The 21,021-nt window shown below is 43.7% G+C and overlaps 1 protein-coding gene across 1 annotated transcript in view; it reads left to right on the forward strand.

The window, feature by feature from the left end:
* Positions 1-503: 503 nt before the first annotated feature.
* The window catches only part of LOC124052579 (Snf2-related CREBBP activator protein), a 30,153-nt gene continuing 9,635 nt past the window's right edge, over positions 504-21,021 (forward strand). The window contains exons 1-26 of the mRNA XM_046376994.1: positions 504-778; positions 2,316-2,392; positions 2,796-5,959; positions 6,750-6,791; positions 7,090-7,353; positions 8,882-9,067; positions 9,185-9,325; positions 9,588-9,780; positions 10,547-10,716; positions 11,391-11,484; positions 11,584-11,673; positions 12,014-12,187; positions 12,332-12,552; positions 12,864-13,041; positions 13,194-13,330; positions 13,579-13,748; positions 15,130-15,459; positions 15,942-16,128; positions 16,228-16,397; positions 17,230-17,381; positions 17,530-17,745; positions 17,945-18,109; positions 18,294-18,446; positions 18,646-18,975; positions 19,670-19,842; positions 20,708-21,021. Coding sequence (XP_046232950.1) covers positions 3,035-5,959; positions 6,750-6,791; positions 7,090-7,353; positions 8,882-9,067; positions 9,185-9,325; positions 9,588-9,780; positions 10,547-10,716; positions 11,391-11,484; positions 11,584-11,673; positions 12,014-12,187; positions 12,332-12,552; positions 12,864-13,041; positions 13,194-13,330; positions 13,579-13,748; positions 15,130-15,459; positions 15,942-16,128; positions 16,228-16,397; positions 17,230-17,381; positions 17,530-17,745; positions 17,945-18,109; positions 18,294-18,446; positions 18,646-18,975; positions 19,670-19,842; positions 20,708-21,021 — 7,175 coding nt within the window. The 5' untranslated portion in view covers positions 504-778; positions 2,316-2,392; positions 2,796-3,034. The remainder of the gene's footprint in view (positions 779-2,315; positions 2,393-2,795; positions 5,960-6,749; positions 6,792-7,089; positions 7,354-8,881; positions 9,068-9,184; positions 9,326-9,587; positions 9,781-10,546; positions 10,717-11,390; positions 11,485-11,583; positions 11,674-12,013; positions 12,188-12,331; positions 12,553-12,863; positions 13,042-13,193; positions 13,331-13,578; positions 13,749-15,129; positions 15,460-15,941; positions 16,129-16,227; positions 16,398-17,229; positions 17,382-17,529; positions 17,746-17,944; positions 18,110-18,293; positions 18,447-18,645; positions 18,976-19,669; positions 19,843-20,707) is intronic.

Raw genomic sequence — 21,021 nt, forward strand, 5'->3', positions numbered from 1 at the left:
TACATTTTAGAAACTAACCATTGATGATGATGATGATGAAGATTTGGCCTTTTGATTAAAAAAAAACAAAACAACTGCTAGTTGTTTCATCTTTATCACCTTTTGTACTGTCTCAAACTGCTTCCTCACACGATATGATCAATTACACTTGAGTTACGAACAGTATTTATTTTATCTAAACTTTATCAGGAATAAAGAAGGAAATGTCAGGTCATACATTTGGTTAAATTACAAACACGTTTAGCATAACTTGTAGACTCGTCGCCATCTATTAAGATCAAGCGAAATTACCGCAACACTATTGTTGTGACTGAGTATACAATGACAAGAAAAAAAATATTAACTAATATAATCGTTTTTGCTATAGCCTAACAGAATTATAATAGTGGAATTCAGCTTGAAAAACCGTAGGGTTAAGGCGAATAAACCGATCAAATTGCAGTATTTTATGAAGCGCACTATAAACAGAAATACATAAATTTCAAGTGGCGCGCTTGTTGATATCTCGCGAGATTTCACTGTGTTCTGTACTTTGTCAGCAGCAGCGGTCCTCCACCATTTCGCTGCGTAAAGTCTCCTCCCCGCGACCGCTACATTCTGCGCCGAAACCCAGTCTCTCCCGGTCCGTATTTTAACTTCTTCCCACAGACCTAGTGGTACCTCGTTGGGTACCGGGAGACGGTTTGGATTACTGACATTACGGATTGAGTGCGATTTTACGCGGATGACGACTCCTTCAACGAGAATTTAGTAAAAGAAAATTGGTCGGAAATTTCAGGTAGGTGGGAACTTAAGATGGCGGCCTTAGGAGGGAGGGGGGGCAAGGAGGAAGTAATGGGGGGATTGAAGGGGGGGCTCAGACTGACGAAAGGACACAACATGACTGCATTTTACTTGGTTGTAATTTTGAACAGAAAGGGCTGAAATTTCTCGACGCTGCCTCGAGCCTAGACAGGACTACGAAATAAGAAGCCACAGCATCGAAAAAATTCTAATTCAAACTTTTCTTAATAAAATAAATTGCCGTTGAACCACAATTCTTTACCGTCGCTTCTGGAGAGCCGGCCGTGGTCCAGTGTGTGACCCCCTAAATCCCCCGTATAATCATTGCAAAATTTATATGGAACTTTGTAACATTTGTTTTTTGTTCTTTTGTATATTTGGGCATATAGTAATGTGTGTTAGTGCTTGAAAGTGAATAATTTTGACTCATTTATTTTCGTAGAAACAGATTTGACCCCACGCAATGACGTCACGAGTGATTGTCCCCCTCTGTAGTGCATGCAGAAGCGGGTTTTAATGCGACTTTTCAGACGTTTTTGTCTCATTGCGAAGTAACTTATCAAAATGTGTGGGCATAAACGAGCTTCTTTGAAGCTGGATTATTACATAACTGCGGGTGGGATGAGGCGCCTGCGCATCAAATGAACGCACCCTACTAACTCTTCTACCTTGCTAGTTAGCAGGCTTTCCTTAAGTGCCACCCAAGCAGTGTTTTTGTAAAAGCTAGCGTTACGTTAGCTAGCTAACATCACTAGCCAAACCGGCAGCGTTCGGCGTTAACGTTAACCATTTAACTGTGTGGCTTTTATGAAGAATGCCACTTCGAGCTTTTGGTATCTTTGCCACACTGCGATGGGAATGAAAAGTCGATTCACATTTCATCTTTTCACCTCATGTACGCAACCAAGTGCACATATAAGTACACAATAAAGATGCAGTTTCTCAATGTAGCTTATTATATATAAGTTTATCTGACTGCAACCAACCATAGTGAAATAAATTCACGTTTACGAGAGCATAAAATGAATGACTGGAGGCCCGCGCGCTTGGTCACCGGCTTTTAGCTCAAGAGCGCGTGCTGCAGAATCCCTAACATCTTCCTGTGGGCGACTGCAGCAAATGCAACTTGGAGCTAGCTACCGGATTTGCTCGTTTAGTGCTGCTTCACGGAGTATTTTTATTAGTGCTGCAGACACTCCACTAAAACACAAGCAAATATGCCAACCATAGTCCCGGCCGTTGTTGGCTAGCCTAGCTATCTGAGTGTTGCTGCTGCTCTCGTGACGTGAGATGTTAGTCATCGTCCCACACATTGTGATATTTTTGTTTACTAATATCATACCTAATGAAAATTATTCTATCTTCATCCGCTTTATGTCAGAACTCACCGTATTCCTCAAACAGTTGGGTAGTGTGGCAAACAAATAGCTCTCTTCATCATAGTTTCTTAATTGTGAACTCGAGAGATATGCAGTTGGTCATTTGATTTCAGTAATAAAGTTACCGTCCGTTTCTATTTTTTGCTTCCTCAGAGTATGTGGAGGGGACCCTAATTTCAGCATCCTGGAAGTAGAAAGCACAGAAGATCTGTGTCTCACATCACAGACAGGTGAGAAGTTGTTGCTTTGCCCTCAGATCTGATCAGGTCAGCATGTAACTTTAACATTTGATGATTGCTTGCTTAAGGAACTTCTTTTGTCTTAGACTTTAAGTTGATGAATTACTCCCAAAAAAATTGTTTTGACATAGTAGATGTGTGCTGTGTCTTTTTTGCCTTTTGCAAGTGAGTCGGATGGATAGTAGGCGGTGAGGAGAATAGTGTCTTCTACTTGAATGGAAAAAAAAAACACACACACACACAGGAGAGAGAGAAACAGCACAGTGATTGCCTACCTTATCTCTCAGATTTTTTTGTTTGTGCTGAGTTTCTTTATGTCCCTGTTCATTTTTAGCCTCTTGAAAAATTACCCACTTGTTCCAGACGCTTTGTTAACAACCTGTATCGTCCACAGGTGCAGTGTGTAGCCGGGGCAGCACAGAGGAAGGACGCTCTGGGGAGGAGGCGGTGCGGCAGCGTGCCCCTCCGGCTGTGGATGTGCTGGGTGGCAACCCCCAGGCTGCACAGAATGTGGCTGGGGAGTCAACTCGGCATGCCCCGCAGCCGGTCGCAGCTGCCCCCCGCCCAGTCCCTCCGTTCACCAATCCGTCCACTGTGCCATTGCCAGAGAGCAACGACTCAGCATTCCTCAGCATGGAGGACGTCCCTCCAACCAACTTACAGGAGACCCTCCCGATCAGATGTGACTCTAAGGCCAGCACATCGGAAGAAGTACCTGCCGAGGAGGGCGTTGTCGACGTTTCAAGATCCTTGGCAACATCCCTCAACGAGGACTGTAGTTCCTCTACTGAGATGCAAAGGCTTCCAGCCCCCCTTTGTCCTCCTCTCATCCCCGATAAGCAGATTGATAGCACAGTGCAAGAGATGCATTATGGGTCACAAACTGATAAAGAGAAAAGCCACTCAAATAATCAGACAGACCAGATTCAGCCACTTAGGGAAGGTGCTGGACTTGTGGTTATTACGGGCACAAAGGAGAAACAGTCCGTCACATTGGAATATAAATCAGAGACTGCAACACACTTGGAACTTGGTGGAAAAGAGCACACAGGTGGAAAGATTCTCCATCAACATCAGTCTCAAATCAGTTTCCCAGCCTCATCTCCATCAGTCCCACAATCAAGTGTTGCTTTCAAAGTCCAAGACACCACAGAACATGCAGTTATGGAGCAGTCTGACAGGGATGCACTTGTCGACGTTAATCAAGACAGCCATATACCTCCGCCAGGTGTTGCGGAGCAGGCAGGTGGTCATCAGGACTCAAAAAAGTCCCTGCTGCCTTTACCCCCATCTGACAACGGTGAGATTAAACAAACTGACATATCAAAAACACAACCTAAAATCATCAAAGACCTCTCACATGATGCTAGGGAAATACAGAAAACAAATTCCGTGGAGCCAGGTGAGATGTTTGAGCATGTTAAAGAGCTTGTTGACTCTTCTCATAAAGAAACCCAACCTCTTTCAGCTGAAAAACTTGAGACCCCACAGGCAGGAGAGTTGCTCCTAGGATTATGCACTTCTCCGGGAAAAGGAGGCTCAGTGTCCAGCAGTGCAGCTGGCAAAGAAGACGGTGACATCCAGAGGAGCTGCTGTCCCCTTGAAGAAGAGCAGGTGGAGAGCAGCACGAGGGAAGAACAAACTGAAACAGCCACCTCCTCATCTGACATGTCAGTGCTGCCAGTGTCCTCTTCCACACAGGAGAGTTCCTCAAAACCCTCTGCTGCACCTCCTCTGTTTGACACAGGCCTAGTTGTCTCACTGCAGGCAGAGCAGGTTGTTGCAGCAGAAACATCTCATCCCTCTGACCAAGTCCTCACAACAGAGACACCACTGACTGCTGAGCTTGTGCATTCAGCCAGTGCTCAAGAAATTGTGGTTGTCAGAGAGGAGGCTCACATAAGTGGGGACTGGTCTAACATGCACCTGAATCAGAGTTACCTCCTGCAACGAGAAGATGGCAGCGTCTGTGAAGCTGCCATTGTTAATGAGCTGAGTTCTGAACTCGCTACTGGAGAACCAAAGCTTTTTGAAGAAAGTGTTCAGGCAGACATTGAGTTGCACTCGCATCCTGTGGAAGTGTATGAATTTTGCAGCCTGGTTGAGGAGGTTGCTGAGGAGACTGTCTGTGCTGGTAATAGTGCACAGATAGCTCACTCTCCAGGATACGAGGTGAACTTATTCAATGCATTACTAGAACAGTCAGATGATTACACTGTAAAAGAGGCGCTGGAGCCACATCTTCAACCATCTATTCACACAATTAATGAAGGTGACACTGTCATTATTTCTCAGCAGTCCTTACCTTCATCAACTGAAACACAGGCTCCCTCTAACAGTAATTCCCATAATTTGTCATTGCAAAACACAAGGATGGCTGCTGTTGGGCAACACCTGGTATTAGATGCTAACCAAGCTGTTGAAGTGGCTAACTCAAGTGAGGTTTGTTTAGTTGAAGTATCTGCTGTTGCTTCTGAATCATTCACTGTTCAACAGACAGATACTAGTCTACAAATTGTGACACACTGCTCACAGGTTGGTGCAGCAGTCCAAAACCAAACAGAGGTGAGTGATTCTCCTGTAATTCCAGCAGTGCCCCAAAAACAGGAAGTAGAAGCAACAGCTGGTGCATTAACTCTCATATCCCCAGTGGTTACTGGTGAGGGCATGGGGATGGAGTCTGTTGCTGTTTCAGTGCATGTTTCTCATGTAGAAAATCAGTCCCCGGGAGTTACTGTAGTTAGCGCCACAAAACCTGCTCTGACTCCATCACGGAACATTCAGGATATTGCTGTTTCCGCAGGAACCAAACCAGAGGCATTTCATGCCACTCACACCTCTGGTATTATAAATCCAAAGCTGCTCCTTCTAAAACCAGGAGAAACTCCTGTCCTGAAACACCCACCCTCCCTTTTGGCACAAGTGTCCAACCAGCAGAATGTGGCCACCAGTCTGGTCAATACCCACAGCTCTTGGTCTGGTACAGTGTCTGAGGAGTGCCTTCCCCAAACTGTCTCAGCAGCAGACTCTTTGTGTGCGTCTGTGCCTCTTGGCAGCCAGAAAGATCAGATGCAGTTCTCTGTCGATAAAACTTCTGTGACCACATCTCTGCCTGTCAAGGTACAGCAGCCGATTGTGAGCAGTGACATCTCACTTCATCTTGACCAGACTGCATCTGTCTCTAGCAAATCTGACAAAGAGGCCTTAACTATTACTAAAAGTCCAACAAGTGAAGCAGATCCTGCGTCCCAAGATGTCATCTGCCCTACAGATGCCTCCCCACCCGTTACGCCTCATACCCTTTACATGTTCACAGCAGCAGTGGAAAGCGAAGGCACAGTCATGGCATCTACCAGTCCTGTTGACCCCAGCAGCCAAACTGGCTCCCCTTATGTGGAGGAAGAGAGTGAGGACATAGAGCAGGATGAACCAACGGGAGAAACTGAGGTTCAGGAAGTTGCTTCTGGTCAGGTCAGCAGTCCAGAGGAAGGCAGTGATGAGGATGCTGACGCCGACAAAACGGAAAGCGAGATGACCACCCCAAGTTTATCTCACAAGGTATATTCATTATGAACTGTTTTTTTAAATCCATTGTTTTTGTTGAGGATTTAGAAGGTTGCAGAGAAAGGTAGACATGGTAGGAGAGTGGTCTTGTGGGTCGAGAGGCAGGATGACTGTTTGTAAAGATCTGAGAGTTAGTGTCTCTGTCCTCAGAAGTAAGACTAAACAACAAGACACACTGAAGCTTTGGCTGTTGACTTTGTCCTTCAGTGTCTGGTTAAGGTGGTTGTACCAGACTCCACAAATCAAGGGCAGAGCTGAAGCGACCACGATGTTGATGAATGTTAAATTTCTGTCTTGGCATCTTGTCAGCTGTTGTCATCAGTGTGATTAACACGACGCCATTAGCTGTTGCTTGTATCTTGTTGTTTCAGACGAAGCTCAGTTTATTTCCTGGTGTATAACGGTATATTGAGTGCCACGCTTAAGCATCTCCATGCGGTTGATAAAAAGTTGATCAGGTCACATTTTGCATCCTGAGTAACGTTTCTTCTTTGTTTTTTTTTTTTAAATGCAACACATCTTTTATAATCTGTGGACATCTGCCACACTGTATATTGTGGTTAAGGTTTATTTTTTCTGAAAACAAATATTTATTAATATACACCATCATATCATTGTATTTGTGTGACTCATATTAGAAATGCTGGTGTGATTTCTCTGTTTAGATATGACATCATTGTATCCATCCTTCTGCATGTAGTCCATATTGATGTCACTGAACAGTGTTATTATTTAGTAAGCTATTTTTAAGTTGGCCACATGCTAAGCCATGTGTGTTTTACAGCATGGACAGAGCAGGACAGACAGAAAAGCACTGTTCCTTAAGGTAAGTGGTGGTTGTCAGACACCCAGATAGGCTCCCTTTCAGCAGGATATTCACCAGCTTTTATTAGTGAGGCACTGCCACTGTTGGAGCGTTTTGACTCAATAAGGCATCCCATTGACTTCTGCTGTTTTAAGATTTTAAATCTGCACGAGATGAAAGCTTAAGGGTAGTTTATTACATATATGGAGAATGCTCTAATTCATGCGTGTGGTTTTTATCTTACTGAATCTCACTGCTTTTGCTTCACTTTGATAACTTAAGAATAATTTGGTGTTCATCTGTCCCCCGTGGCTTTTAGGTACGCCAGTGGATAGCAGACAGGGTCACTACAAATTCATCTCCCATCTCACCTTCCACCTCCTCTTCGTACCCTGGTCCCTCAGCTGTCAGTGATTGGTCCACCCCACGGCGGGAGAGGTCCTCACCTCTCAGAGGTCCTCATGGGAAGTTCGTTTCTCCTGCCTCTGTCTGTGGCTACAGTTCCTCGTCCCCACCAGATCAGGCCACGCCTCAAAGGCCCCGTGGAGAGCGTCACACAGACATGGCAGAGCTTGCTAAGCATGTGAGTGGGCCTTAAGGCAGAATATAAAATATTTAGTAACTTTTGTATTTGACGGTAATTTAGAAGCAAATCAACTGCCCGAACGTGGAAGAACTAATAATGTTAAGTGAATCTGAAAAAACAAGACATTTTTTAATATTCCACAGGTGGTTTGTGGGCCCACAAAATGCATCCAGTGTGTGACTGGCAGTTGAAAGCGGCACTGTGTGTGTATTAAGATATGATACATGACAAGCTCATGCCGGCCTTTCACCACATGCTCAGACTACAGAGAATAATGCGTTTGCCTCACGTATGACATCTTCAGTAGGATGCTGGAGCAGTCCAGAATTTTAATCACCTGAACAAATTGCTTTGAACTTGACGAAATTCCTGGTTTGCAACAGATAATTTAAACTCCCTGTAGCAGAGCTTTTGATGGTATGCTAACAGGACCTTTCCTCAAAACTTTGTTACAGGACTAGCCTCTGATTTCAGTCTTTATAGCCTGTTGGCCATGTTAATGGATAATAATCTGTTAATGATTATTTTTTGTCTTCTTTGTGAATAATTTGGGAGTCGGTGTGTGATAGCAGGGGAGGATGATGGGAAGACCCTTAACTCCCTGATAAGCTTTTGACCTTGTTCACAGAAGATGCAGGAATCCTTGAGAATCTACTGATGTGATCCACAATTGATTCTCTGTTCAAAGCTGGTTTTTCATTCATTAAATCGAAAAGGGGGCGCAGGGCAGTACCTTCAGGCTTTTAACTCCAGTTCATTGTGTGCCAAACTGTTCCCTTGTGTGCTTATCTTCTGTGCAGTCTGAAATGTAACTGCCAGCTGAGCTAAATGGTTTTGATGAAGACCAGAGTCTGAACAGGAAAAAAGCTGAAATGAAATAAAAGTGTAATTTTCCGAGCATCACCACTGCTTAAATGCTTTTGTTTAAAGAATAAAAGTTGGTGTGTGTGTGTGTGTTGTGGAGTGCAAGGGTGTGGGAGGTGTAACTGGTTTGTGTTGTTAATAATGTTATAACTCCAATAGTAGAGATTTTTATCTGAAAAGCCGTACAGGCGCAGATTTTTAAATTAAATTATTTCATTCAACCTGCCTGAGTTGGCAAAATCTGTAAAGTAGGAGTTGATCAACAGGCTTTTCAGTGCTGCAGCTTGGTGCTTTACTCTGTTTGACGCTGTTTCATGGGTTATACATTACAAAGTATTCACAAAGCACTTCTCCTTTGCCTCACAAAGTCAATTATTAAGTTATTTAACTCAAAATGTTTCCAAACGCTTGACTATTTAAAGGATGAACTATAAGATTCAGGGTTTGTACAAAACCTTTAAAGTTTGAAAAGTGTTTAATTTTTACTGTAATGTTTTCAAGGTTGGGAATATACCCTCCATTCTAATGTTTTTACAGAAATCAGTTTTTTGGCATTTGTGAATTGCATCTAAATCTTTGGATAGAAAAACTCCAGAAACACCTGTTGTAGCGCACTTTGTTGGCAGGTTTGCTTATTGGTTTTGTTCTGTGTGTCCTGAAGGAAGCAGACATCGAGCATCGAACCCAGGCCCTGAAGCGAGAGGGCTTCTGGTCAACGAAGCGCCTCACCCGCCTGACGGAACCACCTCGACCGAAAGTTCACTGGGACTATCTGTGTGAGGAGATGCAGTGGCTGTCCGCTGACTTCGCACAAGAGAGGCGCTGGAAGAGAGGGGTGGCTAGAAAGGTGGGTAATTTTCAGAGTTTAACAGCTTGTTTGAAGGTTTAGGTGTACTACATTTCTACTGTGTTCATGGTGATATGTACTGTATGTTTTAGATGTGTTCTGTTGCTGTGTTACTAGGTGGTGCGAATGGTCATGCGACACCACGAGGAGCTGAGGCAAAAAGAAGAAAAGGCCAAGAGAGATGAGCATGCTAAAATCAGAAGAGTTGCCTCGTCTATAGCAAAGGAAGTCCGGGCTTTCTGGAGCAGTGTTGAGAAGGTACAGATGATTCACAAAAACCAACCAAACAAAACATTCTGCCTCAGCGTTCAGCCGTGGAATTTGAAAGCGTCGTGGTGTGTGTTTGTTTTTGTAAAAGAAGTAAAATTCCCTTTCAGACAAAATAATATATGATGTATATATATAATATGTATACATATATTTACTCAACAGATCACTTTAAAAGAGCCTTATTTCATCTAATCTAGTAAAATTCAGCCAGTTGGTAAGAGTGGTGGTGTCTTATCGTTTGTCCATGAAGGTGGTGCAGTTTAAGCAGCAGTCTAGACTGGAGGAAAAGAGGAAGAAGGCTTTGGACCTTCAGCTGGACTTCATTGTTGGCCAGACAGAGAAATACTCAGACCTCCTCAGCAAGTCTCTTGCACCCACCAGGCCTGCTGAAACTGTCCCTCTGAGTCCCCAGAAATCTCTGCCACCTTCTGTTGATGAGGATGGTGAGAAGTTTTTTTTTCTTTATAAATAAATACTGCACCTTTTACACTAAATGGAGCTTACTGTCTTTCATGCGAGTCTGCTTTCAGAGCTGAATCATTGGTTCAGAAAGCAACGTTGTCATAGCTACACGCCTGTGACTGAATCTTCTTAAGTGTTTACGGCAGAGGGAAAACGTATCTTTGGATGCAAAAAGCTGTTTTTCATTGTCACTCTCAAGGTTATTTCATCTTTGTTCAAATCTCACAGCTCTGTGCTAATCCCACCTGACTACCTGAGCCCAGAGGCACCTTGTCTTGACTAATTCTTGACCAGAATTATTTTACATACAATATTTGTCAGTGCACTGTTTGGCAGACTTGCCAAACCTGTCAGGCTTGTCTGCTGCCCATGTTATCAGTGGCAGTTGATTCCTTAAGGGTGGAGGTGAATATTGACGATGAGTTTATGGTTTGCTCAGTCAGAGGAAGGACAGACTTGGCAGTGGTTTATTTATGTGGGTCGTAGTCCAGTCCCACTTAAATTTTATCTAATCTAATGATGATTTGTGGTGCTAAAGTGCAGTGACCCACTGCTTAATGTCAGTCACTGAAAACCCCACCTCAGGTTTTCCCTAAAAAGTGCTTTAACCAAATCGTTTGGCTTTGTGGTACCTTTATGAACACAGTCGATGCAGATACACTGTGTATCTGTTTGAGATCCAAGCAGTATTTTTCTGATTTTGGAAATAATTAAAAAAATATATTTCTGTCCGTTTTCTTTCTGCAGACAGAGACTTTGAGCCTCCCTGTGAGGAGGAGGATGATGAGGAGACCATAGAGGTGGAGGAGCAGCAAGAGGGCAATGATGCTGAGAGCCATCGGAGGGAAATTGAACTGCTGAAGGAGGAGAGCCTCCTGCCCCTGGACCAATTACTCAGCACCCTCAATCTGCCACAGGTACCTCCGCAAAGCTGACGGGACTGGGACTGTTGTCTAACAAGACCACCAAACACACTGAAACACTAACAAAATTGATAAGATGAGGTTTTCATTCAGGTTCTGATTTCTTCTGGGGGTAAATGATGGAGCCAAAAATCAAGCTCACCCTCAACCACTTGTGCTTGTACTTTGTTTATGACATTTCAGTCCACAAACCTTCACACAGGAAAACTGATGAATTCAGTTTTACTGAGTAGAATTTTTTTTTTTCCAATTCTTTCACTCAATTTATGGCGCTCTGCCTCAGTTTGACCAATGAAAGTCATCGAATGTTTAAGATGAGCAGCTTTCATAATGTCACATTGTTAACTGTTCATCTCTAATTAAATATTGAACCTTATTGTACAGGCGTTCATTTCAACACGTTTAAATTATATTAGATAACTTTGTTTAAAGTGAACGACTATTTACTTTAATTGAGTCTTGCCTGTTGCCTCAATAAAACAAAAGCACTGAAGAAAAAACAATCAAAAAATAATCTAAAGCCAAAAATGCAATTGATTTTCTGTCTCACGCCTAACTCTTACAACTATATTTTTTGATTGAAATTTCTCTGATCCAGTACAAATAAGTACAGACCAAAGATGTTTTTATTGCATTTAATCAATGAATCACTGGATCACATCACACAGGAGTCAGGCTCAGATGAAGAATGCTCTGATGAATCCTCTTCATCCGCGGAGGAGGAAGAGGAAGATGGTGAATTCACTGCCAATGAAGAGGATGGTGAGATCTCCCTCAGTATAAGATATGAAACAAAAACATACTTCTGGTGAATACATGTCTGTGTTGTGTTGTGATGAAACAATCGCTTCCTGTTCTCAGCTGAGGATGAGGAGGACACCATAGCTGCCCAGGAGAAGGTCGAAGGGAGTGTTGATCATGCAGAAGAACTGGATGACTTAGCCAGAGAGGGTAGATGTTTTGTTTTTCATATTCAAGCATAAAATAGTGTAATGGCTCATTTTGAGTTGCCTGTTGTTCTTGTTACTGTGTGTTTCTATTTTTTGAAGGTGTTTAAAGTCTTTTTCCTGTGGTTGAAGAGCTTCTGTTATAATAGTGGCTTGCTATCAACTTCAGTGTTAACTTTCAAAACAAAAATCTTGACACTGGTGCTCTTTAAATGCGGCTGTGCATCGCGTGTGTGTGTCAGTTAGCTGCATGTCAGTAGGCTTTTCGTTTATTTAAAGCAGTGCCCTGTATAAATACAGGAGCGGTAAGCATCTAATCCGACACATCTCTGCTCTTCTCGTAGGCGATATGAGTGTTGAGGAGCTGCTGGAGAAGTACAAAGGAGCGTATGCCTCCGACTTCGAGCCTCCTTCTGCATCTGGCTCTAAAGCGAGCTCTGATTCGGAGGTGTCTGGGGATGAGGAGGAGGAGACTGAAGAAGATGAGAGTGATGCAGAAAGCAACACTTCCTCCTCAGGTATTAAGCAACTCACAAGGCATCAGAAGAACCTCATGTAATTTGTTCATCTGCTCCCACCCTGACAAGCCCAAGATTTTCAGAAGGGAATTTTTTTTCCGTGAATGCGTGATGATTTTCTCTTTCATAATGTGCTTTTCTCAGATTCACCAGGAGACAGTGCAGAAGACGATGACAGTGAGAAGGAGGAGAGTGAGGAAGAAGATGGGGATGATGACTGTGGAGATGAAGGCATGGAGCTCCTGCTAAAGGAGGGAGACAACAGCCCACCTTCCTCAAGCTCACGTCCGAAGAAAGAGATCAGCCATATTGCTGCTACTGCAGAGAGCCTGCAGCCTAAAGGCTACACTCTGGCTACGACAAAAGTCAGTTGTGAATATTTAGAAGAATGTTTTTTCTGACCTGAAATGTCTTAGATTGGAGGGATTTAAAGTTTTTTTGAAGAAAGTAGAACTCATATCTTATCCCAATAGACCCTCCAAAGTTGCTTAAAACTAAGGATGGTTTGTTAACGTGCTGATTTTCTCATCTTTTTAATCTCTATATTACAAAATTTAATTAGAGTTTGGTCTAGACCTGCTCTAATTGGAAAGTGTCATGAGATAACTTTTGTTGTGAATTAGTGCTATATAAGTAAACTGAATTTAATTTATTTTTTTTTCTTTTTCAAATAAAGGTCAAGACTCCCATCCCGTTCTTGCTTCATGGCACATTACGAGAATACCAGCATATTGGACTCGACTGGCTGGTCACCATGTACGAGAAAAAGCTCAATGGCATCCTGGCTGATGAGATGGGTCTGGGCAAGACGATCCAGACCATCGCTCTGCTCGCCCACCTCGCCTGTGAAAAAGGTGCTGTTTCTACAACAGCAGTTAGATCATTTGAATCCTTTTGGATTGCCTCATGGAGCGTTGCTTATGTTTGTGTTCAGCACTTGAGCTCATATTTTCCTGCTTTTGTGTTCAGTTGCTGATGTTTGTTTCATTTGACCCGCTGTGTTCAGGTAACTGGGGCCCTCACCTTATCATTGTCCCCACCAGTGTGATGTTGAACTGGGAGATGGAGCTAAAACGCTGGTGTCCTGGGTTCAAAATCCTTACCTACTTTGGCAGCCAGAAGGAGAGAAAGCTAAAAAGACAGGTAACGAGTTCACCGTTTTGAAACAGTTAGCATTTTTCTATTAGGATTTGTGCGTGATTTTTGCCTTCCCAGTAAGTGTTCCCTATAATCACAATGCAGGCTTCTCTCTCTCTCTCTCTCTCTCTCTCTCTCTCTCTCTCTCTCTCTCTCTCTCTCTCTCTCTCGCGCCACTCGAAGTGTCTGTGATGGATGTGGTAACAGTTGGTTTTCTAGCAAGTTAAGCCATATCAGTTTGTTTTTTTTCTCAGGGCTGGACTAAGCCTAATGCTTTCCACGTGTGCATCACTTCGTACAAGTTAGTGCTGCAGGATCATCAGGCCTTCCGACGCAAGTCTTGGCGGTACCTGATTCTTGACGAGGCACAAAACATCAAGAACTTCAAGTCCCAACGCTGGCAAAGCCTGCTGAACTTCAACAGGTCAGTCGAGCTGGGTGTTTTCTGTTGTCAGAAGTAGAACAACATTATTGTTGATCTGTTGGCAACAGGAACATCTGTGGATCAACAAGTATGTGCACATGGTCGGTTATATAAAATAGTTGTATCTGTTCATTGAACGTTATGCATACACACCCAGTCTGACAAGGAAGGAACAATCAGTCCCTGCCTTACTGCTCAGAACTCGAGCTCTGCAGACACACATGAACTGTGGCATGCATGGTTGTACTTCATCCCTGCACTTTAAACAGGAGGAAATGCTGGTACAAAGATTCTACTTTGCCAGGGATGACATTCTTTAAGCAGGTTTTACATGTGGTCTTAATAGATATGGTCAGTCATTGATTTGAAATCTTAAGTTGACGGCATGATTTGTTAGAAAGGGTCGAAAGAGGTACATTTTTTTAAAATTTCAATCCAAATCTTAGTTGGTAGTGCGAGCTGGCCAGTAATCATATGATTGGTGCTTTGATCCCCAGCAGCTCCTCTTTGTATGTTGATTGCATTGTGTATTACACAAGCAGGACAACTTTCACTTTTGCTTTCATAACAGTCTTGCTTGAGTCATGATTGTAACTGAAGCAAGAGAAAGCTGCTTTGATGCAAATACTCCTGCAGTTTCCAGATCAGTTTTTTTTTTGCCTTGTTTAATCCATTTTTTCACCAAAACACTTTGCTGATGTTATATATTGCTCACTGTATGACATAATAACCCAGCAGAGCAAGATGATAGTGGCAACATTGTTTATCAGGTAGTTTAGTACAAATCAGTAATGCTCATTGAGAAAATCTCTCCTGTCTCTCTTCTGTTTATCCACAGGCCACAGTAGTGTGTGAATATGAAGGTTTAACCAGCTAATCTCCTGATTTGAAATGTTTTTCTCTGATCAGAGTGGCTGTAATTAGACTTAGTTGCCACCATTTGGCTGGTGGCCTGTTCCAGCTGGTGGTAATTTCTCACTGTTTCTCACTGAGCTTCAGAGAACAGCTTCAGTGCAAGAGGAGGAGCTCACACAGTTTCTTTGTACACAAGCTTTTAGTCGTGGATCTTCTGCAGGCATACGGAAGGCTGGAGAATGAGACAGCAGTTACGTACATATACAAATGGGCAGCCTTAGATGTATGGATTAAAACCTTGAAGGATCAGGGATAAGAACCAGGAAGCACACAGCTACAGTGAAATACTCATATGATGTTCTTGAAAATGATTCAACTGTCAGTTGTTTTGTATTTTAATGGAACGTACATCATTTTAGATTGATTTGCAGAGATTTCTTATCACGTGAAAGCTGATGTAATTTAAGGTTTATCTAAATCTTAGTGCATTCACATAAACACCTATACTGTCTTCTCCCAATGGCAGCCATCGCCGCCTGCTGCTGACTGGAACTCCTCTCCAGAACAGCCTGATGGAGCTGTGGTCTCTGATGCACTTCCTCATGCCCCACGTCTTCCAGTCCCACCGCGAGTTCAAAGAGTGGTTCTCCAACCCGCTGACTGGAATGATCGAAGGCAGCCAGGAGTACAACGAAGGTCTGGTCAAGAGGCTTCACAAGGTGCTGAGGCCATTCCTGCTCAGGAGGATCAAGGTTGATGTGGAGAAGCAGATGCCCAAGAAATACGAGCATGTGGTGCGCTGTCGCCTCTCCAAGAGACAGCGATTTCTCTATGATGACTTCATGGCGCAGGCCTCGTAAGTTGCTTCACGCCTGTGTATCACATTACAGAGAGAAGCACTTCCTGTACTTAGCTTCCCCTCATTGATTATAAATGTGGTGGACCTGTCAGTATAATGTAATACAGTTCAACAACACTACAAACTGCTGCCTCCAAAAGGATTGTACAGCTGAAGCAACACCCCTCTAGTTAAAACTGAACATTCTGACCTTCATGAAGGGAAGACTTATTGCAGGTCTGCTTTAGTTTTAGCCACGTGTACCTAATAAACTTGTACTTGAGTGTAGGTATCAAATAAAGGCAAGTACAACTGTCCAAAATCTTTCTTTTAAATTTATTTGTGATCAATTGGAATGATTTCTTTATATCATAGTGTAAAACTGAAAACACATTTTTTAACCATATCTTCATTATTCCCTGTGATTAATGTTATTTCTTGTATTCTTTGTATTACTAGCTTGGTCTCTTCATTTATCACTTTTGGTTCCTGGTTCACAGGACCCGGGAAACGCTGGCCAGCGGTCACTTCATGTCTGTGATTAACATCCTAATGCAGCTCCGCAAAGTGTGCAACCACCCCAACCTGTTTGACCCTCGACCCATCCAGTCTCCCTTCATCACGAAGCCCATTGTTTTCCTTACAGCCTCCCTGGTGCAGGACGCCCTGGAGGTCCCACCCTTAAAGGTTAGAATTACAGGAAAACTGAACAAGCTTTGCTCAAGAGCAAAAGCATTTTTCATGTGTTAAGTGATAAGTGTATTCTATGTGTTTATGCGCCCGCAGCGTTGCGACCTTTCTATGTTTGACCTTATTGGATTGGAGAGCCGTATGTCCCGGTACCAGGCAGATGTCTTCCTGCCACGCCACAAGGTCAGCCGCCAACTAATCCAGGAGATCGTGGACTCTCCTGAACCCCCTCCAAGACCCAAACCGGTCCGCATGAAAGTCAACAGGTGCGTACAACTGCTACTATTACTTCAAATACGTAAATAACCACAAGCTGCACAGGTGGAGCACAGAACACTATAGCTGAGCTGAGATCAGTGTTCGTCTGGTTTGGACAATTACACATACTCTCATTTATACATGCTGTTTAATGTACTGTGGGAGCAACTTGAATTCAGAGCTTTGCTAAAGGTCACCCCTCAGTGTGCACGAGCATCAGTGTGCCATCAGCTCGATTAAAAGCTCAGTGTGTCAGTCAAGCAAAGCTGACCAACATCTGGCAGCCATCAGTAGTTTATCAGGATTATTTCTGGCTGTTTTTATGCCTCTGTGTTGACGACAGCCGTGGCAGATCTCAGGAACATAAGGGCAGATTGTGAGTGTATAGATTTTGTTCACACAAGTCAATATAGTGATAACTTTCATTTTGCAAGAAATTATTCTTAATAACTTCTATTAAATTCATTCAAAGTCTTCACTAAATGTGTGACATAAGACTGGACAGCGATGGATGGAAACTGAAACTTGACTGGCGCACAGAGGCAGATGGCAGTGAGGCGGTTGTTCTAGTTTTACTATTTAAATCGGGCTTTTCATATCATTATTTATGCACATTTCAAACACTGTATTTCAGCTGTTTTTCTTTTATATTTGAAGAAAAAAAAAAGAATTCTGTGGCAGAGCTGTATTACCACCTTGGGGAATAAAGCTCAAGTACGAGGCCGAACTAGACATGAATTCAGTGACAATGTTTCATGAAACCAGATGACTGGTACATGGGAAAAAAAGTATTTTAATTCAATGTTTGATCTTTTGTATGTTGCTCTGTTTTTGTTTTAGGATGTTCCAGCCGCCCCCTAAAGGTGATAATCGACCTGTTCTACTGATGAACAAACCTACCTGCTCTGTGCCCCCTGCAGCTCAGACCCCCAAACCTCCTGCAGTTACTGAAGTCACCTCAGCTCCGGCACCTGCGCCTGTAGTTCAACAAGGCATGTCAAAGGGGAAAACCTGCTCATAAACAAAAAGCTTGAACATGAAAACAATAACAACACTTAAGAATTTACTCTAGAGTATTTTGTAATTGCTTATCCCTCATTTTTACTTATTTCCCCTATTGTGTTTTTCATTTTCCTTTAGTGGTGTGCTCAGTGGCGACCACGCCCCCTCCTCGACCACCCATGCATCTTACGGCTCAAACTGCAGTGAGATCCAGTGCACCAAAGCCGGTGCTGACTGTACGGCCTCCCGCTGCTTCCTGCACAGCAAGCATCTCAGCTCATCCAAATCCAAACCCCAGCAACATCATGCCCCAGAGGGTTCTGCTCAGTCCAGATATGCAAGCTAGGCTGCCTTGTAGGTGTACCCCGAAGTCATTTTCTGTATTTTTTGGAGAGAAAAATCATTCACACTGGTTTTTGTTTGTAACTCCTTGTCACCACTGTTGTTGAGACTCTCTTGTCATTAACACATTCACAGTTAATCACAAGCTTTGTACTGAACTGAGTGTGACGCTGTTTCTAATCCAGGTCTTCTTTTTGTTTTCCTTCCCAAGCCGGTGAGGTAGTGAGCATAGCCCAGCTCGCTTCTTTGGCCGGGCGACCTGTGTCCTCGTGTCAGGGCAGTAAACCCGTCACCTTCCAGCTTCAGGGAAACAAGCTGACTTTGTCTGGAGCCCAGATCCACCAAGTCCCAGCAGCTCCTGCACGCCCAGTTCAAGGTTGGTCATTTAAAAATTGCTATGCACTGACAAGAATCACATCACAGTGAATAACTGTGTAAACATATTGAAGTGTTTTTTGTTTTGTTTTTTTTAAACACATTTTAATTCCTGTAAGGTTGTTTTGTTGTCTATTAGGTGCATTGGGCTGCCTGATTAACTTTCTGACTCTCTCATGCTGCAGGTAATGTGATGCACCTGGTGTCCAGCGGAGTGCAGCACCACCTCATCAGCCAGCCTGCCCAGGTGGCTGTCCAGAGCACAGCCAGCACACATCCTGCAAGCACCTCTGCTGCCCTCCCAGCGAATCGGCTCGCTCACAGTGCCCCCTCGCAAGGTTTTTAACTCTTTCTCCTACCTTCTGTTTCGTAGTCTGTATGTCTATTAACAGACACAATTAACAAACAAAGCTGCATATCTGGTTATACTGACAATTATGAAAAGGTCTGTTATATGCCGAAGTATTTTCTTTTTAATGCTGTTAGTGTTTATCTGTTGAAGTTGTGAGTATTTTGACGTGTTTTATGTTCCCTCAGTGACGCCGTCCATGGTGAGCAGCCCTGGCGTCGTGAAGATCGTTGTGCGTCAGACAGCAGGCAAGGAGGGCGGGCCTGTGCCCACGCTGGCCGTGGCCCCTTCCCCTCGTGTTGCTCCTCAGGCATCCCCTTCCTTGCACCCTCACGCCACCACAACCCCTATCAGAAACACTGCTCCACTGCAAATCGCCCAGCGCACCCCTGGTCCTGCCACTGCCCACTACACCATAGCTCCTCCTGGAAACCCTGGCTGCACCCCGAACCAGCCCCACCCCCCTCGCCCTGTCCTCAAAGTAGTGCAGCCTCCTTCATCAAGCGCAGAGCAGCCAGGTGAGAGAAATGAGCTCGAGTTATGCTTCTCTCTGAGCTATAATTCATGACGCTGTATGCATGCATGATCTGACCCAGATCTGTTTTAGTACCTTTTCACTTCCCTACTATCCCACTCCAATTTCTTTAATCTGCTTACAGGACCAAGTGTGTGCGCTGTAAGACTAAACATGCAGGGAAGTTTATACAGGAAAGTATCTGGAAGCCAGTTTAGTTTATTTAAAGGTCTCGTCCAGGCGTTCATTAAAAGAAAAAAAAATACTCAATACTTCAAATAACAATTTGTGTCTGACAAGGTTTTTCAGTAAAAAAGTTAAATTACCTTTTTAAAAACATTCTTAAAATTGCATCCACTGCATCTCCATCATTGAAGACCTCCACAATTTACCTGTGCATTTACGTGCACTTAAAGAGCTGGATTACAGTTTACTACACAGCATGTAAATGTGTTCTGCGATTACCCAGCATGCTTCTCTGAGTAACCTGGCAAAGTGCACATTAACACACCATGAATGAATGTGCAAATATTCTTTCAGATATTCCAGTGGTGTGACTGCTGGGTACAAGACGTCTCCCTCTTCACTGAAATGTCGATTCTGTGTGTAAATCTGTGGGTCTATTTGTACTGCAGAATTCGGTTTTTAACAACAGGCATGTTTGCCTTGCCTCTGTTTCTCCTCCATCCTCCCCTCAGCTCCAGTTCAGATGACCTCCTTGTCCTCTGCGTCCAAGTCTTCAACAGCACCGCGTGACAACAGCAGCAGTCAGACACCACTTACCCCAAAGTCGAGGCCTAGTACAGGTGCAAAAGCCCAACCTCCACCCAGGAAAGTGCCTCGCCCACCTCCTCGCTCTCCCTTCTACATGGTGAGCAAACTGTACCTTGTGAGGTGATTTATCTCGCCACAAGTTTTTCTCTTACTTTTGCAATAATAAGAAACAGGATTAATACTGTTTTAGCTTGGGTTGGGTACAGAGCTCAAATTATGATGGAACCGCTGAGCACTAACTCACTTCATTCAGTGCCAGATTTCGCTAGATGAGAGTGCATCTGGGTGAGAGAGTAACTTGCAGCTTGTTCAAGTCGCAGCAGGGTCCAAAATCAACACCAGCCAAGCTCCAAATGCTGGCAGATTTTTCCGTTTGGCGAGTAAACCTCAGAAGACCTCCGCCATGCTGGCTGGAATGTTTGTACCAAAATAGTCATTTAGTAAATAACTATGGTGAGAGTCTCTGCCATGTTCTGGTGCTTTTTAATGGCTGCATTGCTTCAGTCCTTGTGTCAGAGTTTGACACACTCACAGGGACTTCACAGTGCATTAGGTGCACCTTGTAAACTCAGAAATCTGTGCTTGAATGTTACATCGGCCTGCATCTGTCATTACTTTGTCGTTCCGGCACTGTAGCCTTTTTAACAATTAGATGCTAAAATCGATCAATATCCCAGTAAGCAGGTTTTAAAAGTTCTATAAAATGTTTTACCAAATTGTTAACAGCAAACTCAACCATATTCTTGCACAACAGGAGTTTAAGTACCTCTTTGATAAATTATCCCATCACTGATGAGTCATCAGATTCAGTGTTAAGAGAAAGTACAGAAAAAAGGTTACTGAATTCTAGGTAGCAGACACTATCACTTAAAATGTAAACATACCCAAACCTGGTTTTAGTCCACTCAGCATCTTATGCTGCAGCTCTTTACCTTGCTAATGTTTACCCTCTTACTCAACAGACGTGGCTGGCAGATAGCCTCCAACAGCAGCGTGACAGCCGACTGGACTTCATCATTCGAGTCAACGAGCGTCACTGCGGGGCAAAGCCCATGTATGGCCGGGAGGTTTTGGACTTTCTGACGTTTCTCCCTGGTCCCCGACCCAAGCCAGCCCCTGTGAGCTCTCAGGGGGAGTGGGGCCGCTCAGGCCAAAGCAGCTGCCTGCTCGCACAGTGGCAAAACAAACACAACTACTGGTCTCAGAGTCACGCCGTGAGGGAGGCCATCCTCAGCATTGAGGACAGGCTGGAGCTGCTCAGTGATGTCATAGACAG

The sequence above is a fragment of the Scatophagus argus genome, chromosome 21 (genome assembly GCF_020382885.2).
Source record: "Scatophagus argus isolate fScaArg1 chromosome 21, fScaArg1.pri, whole genome shotgun sequence".
NCBI lineage: Eukaryota > Metazoa > Chordata > Actinopteri > Scatophagidae > Scatophagus > Scatophagus argus.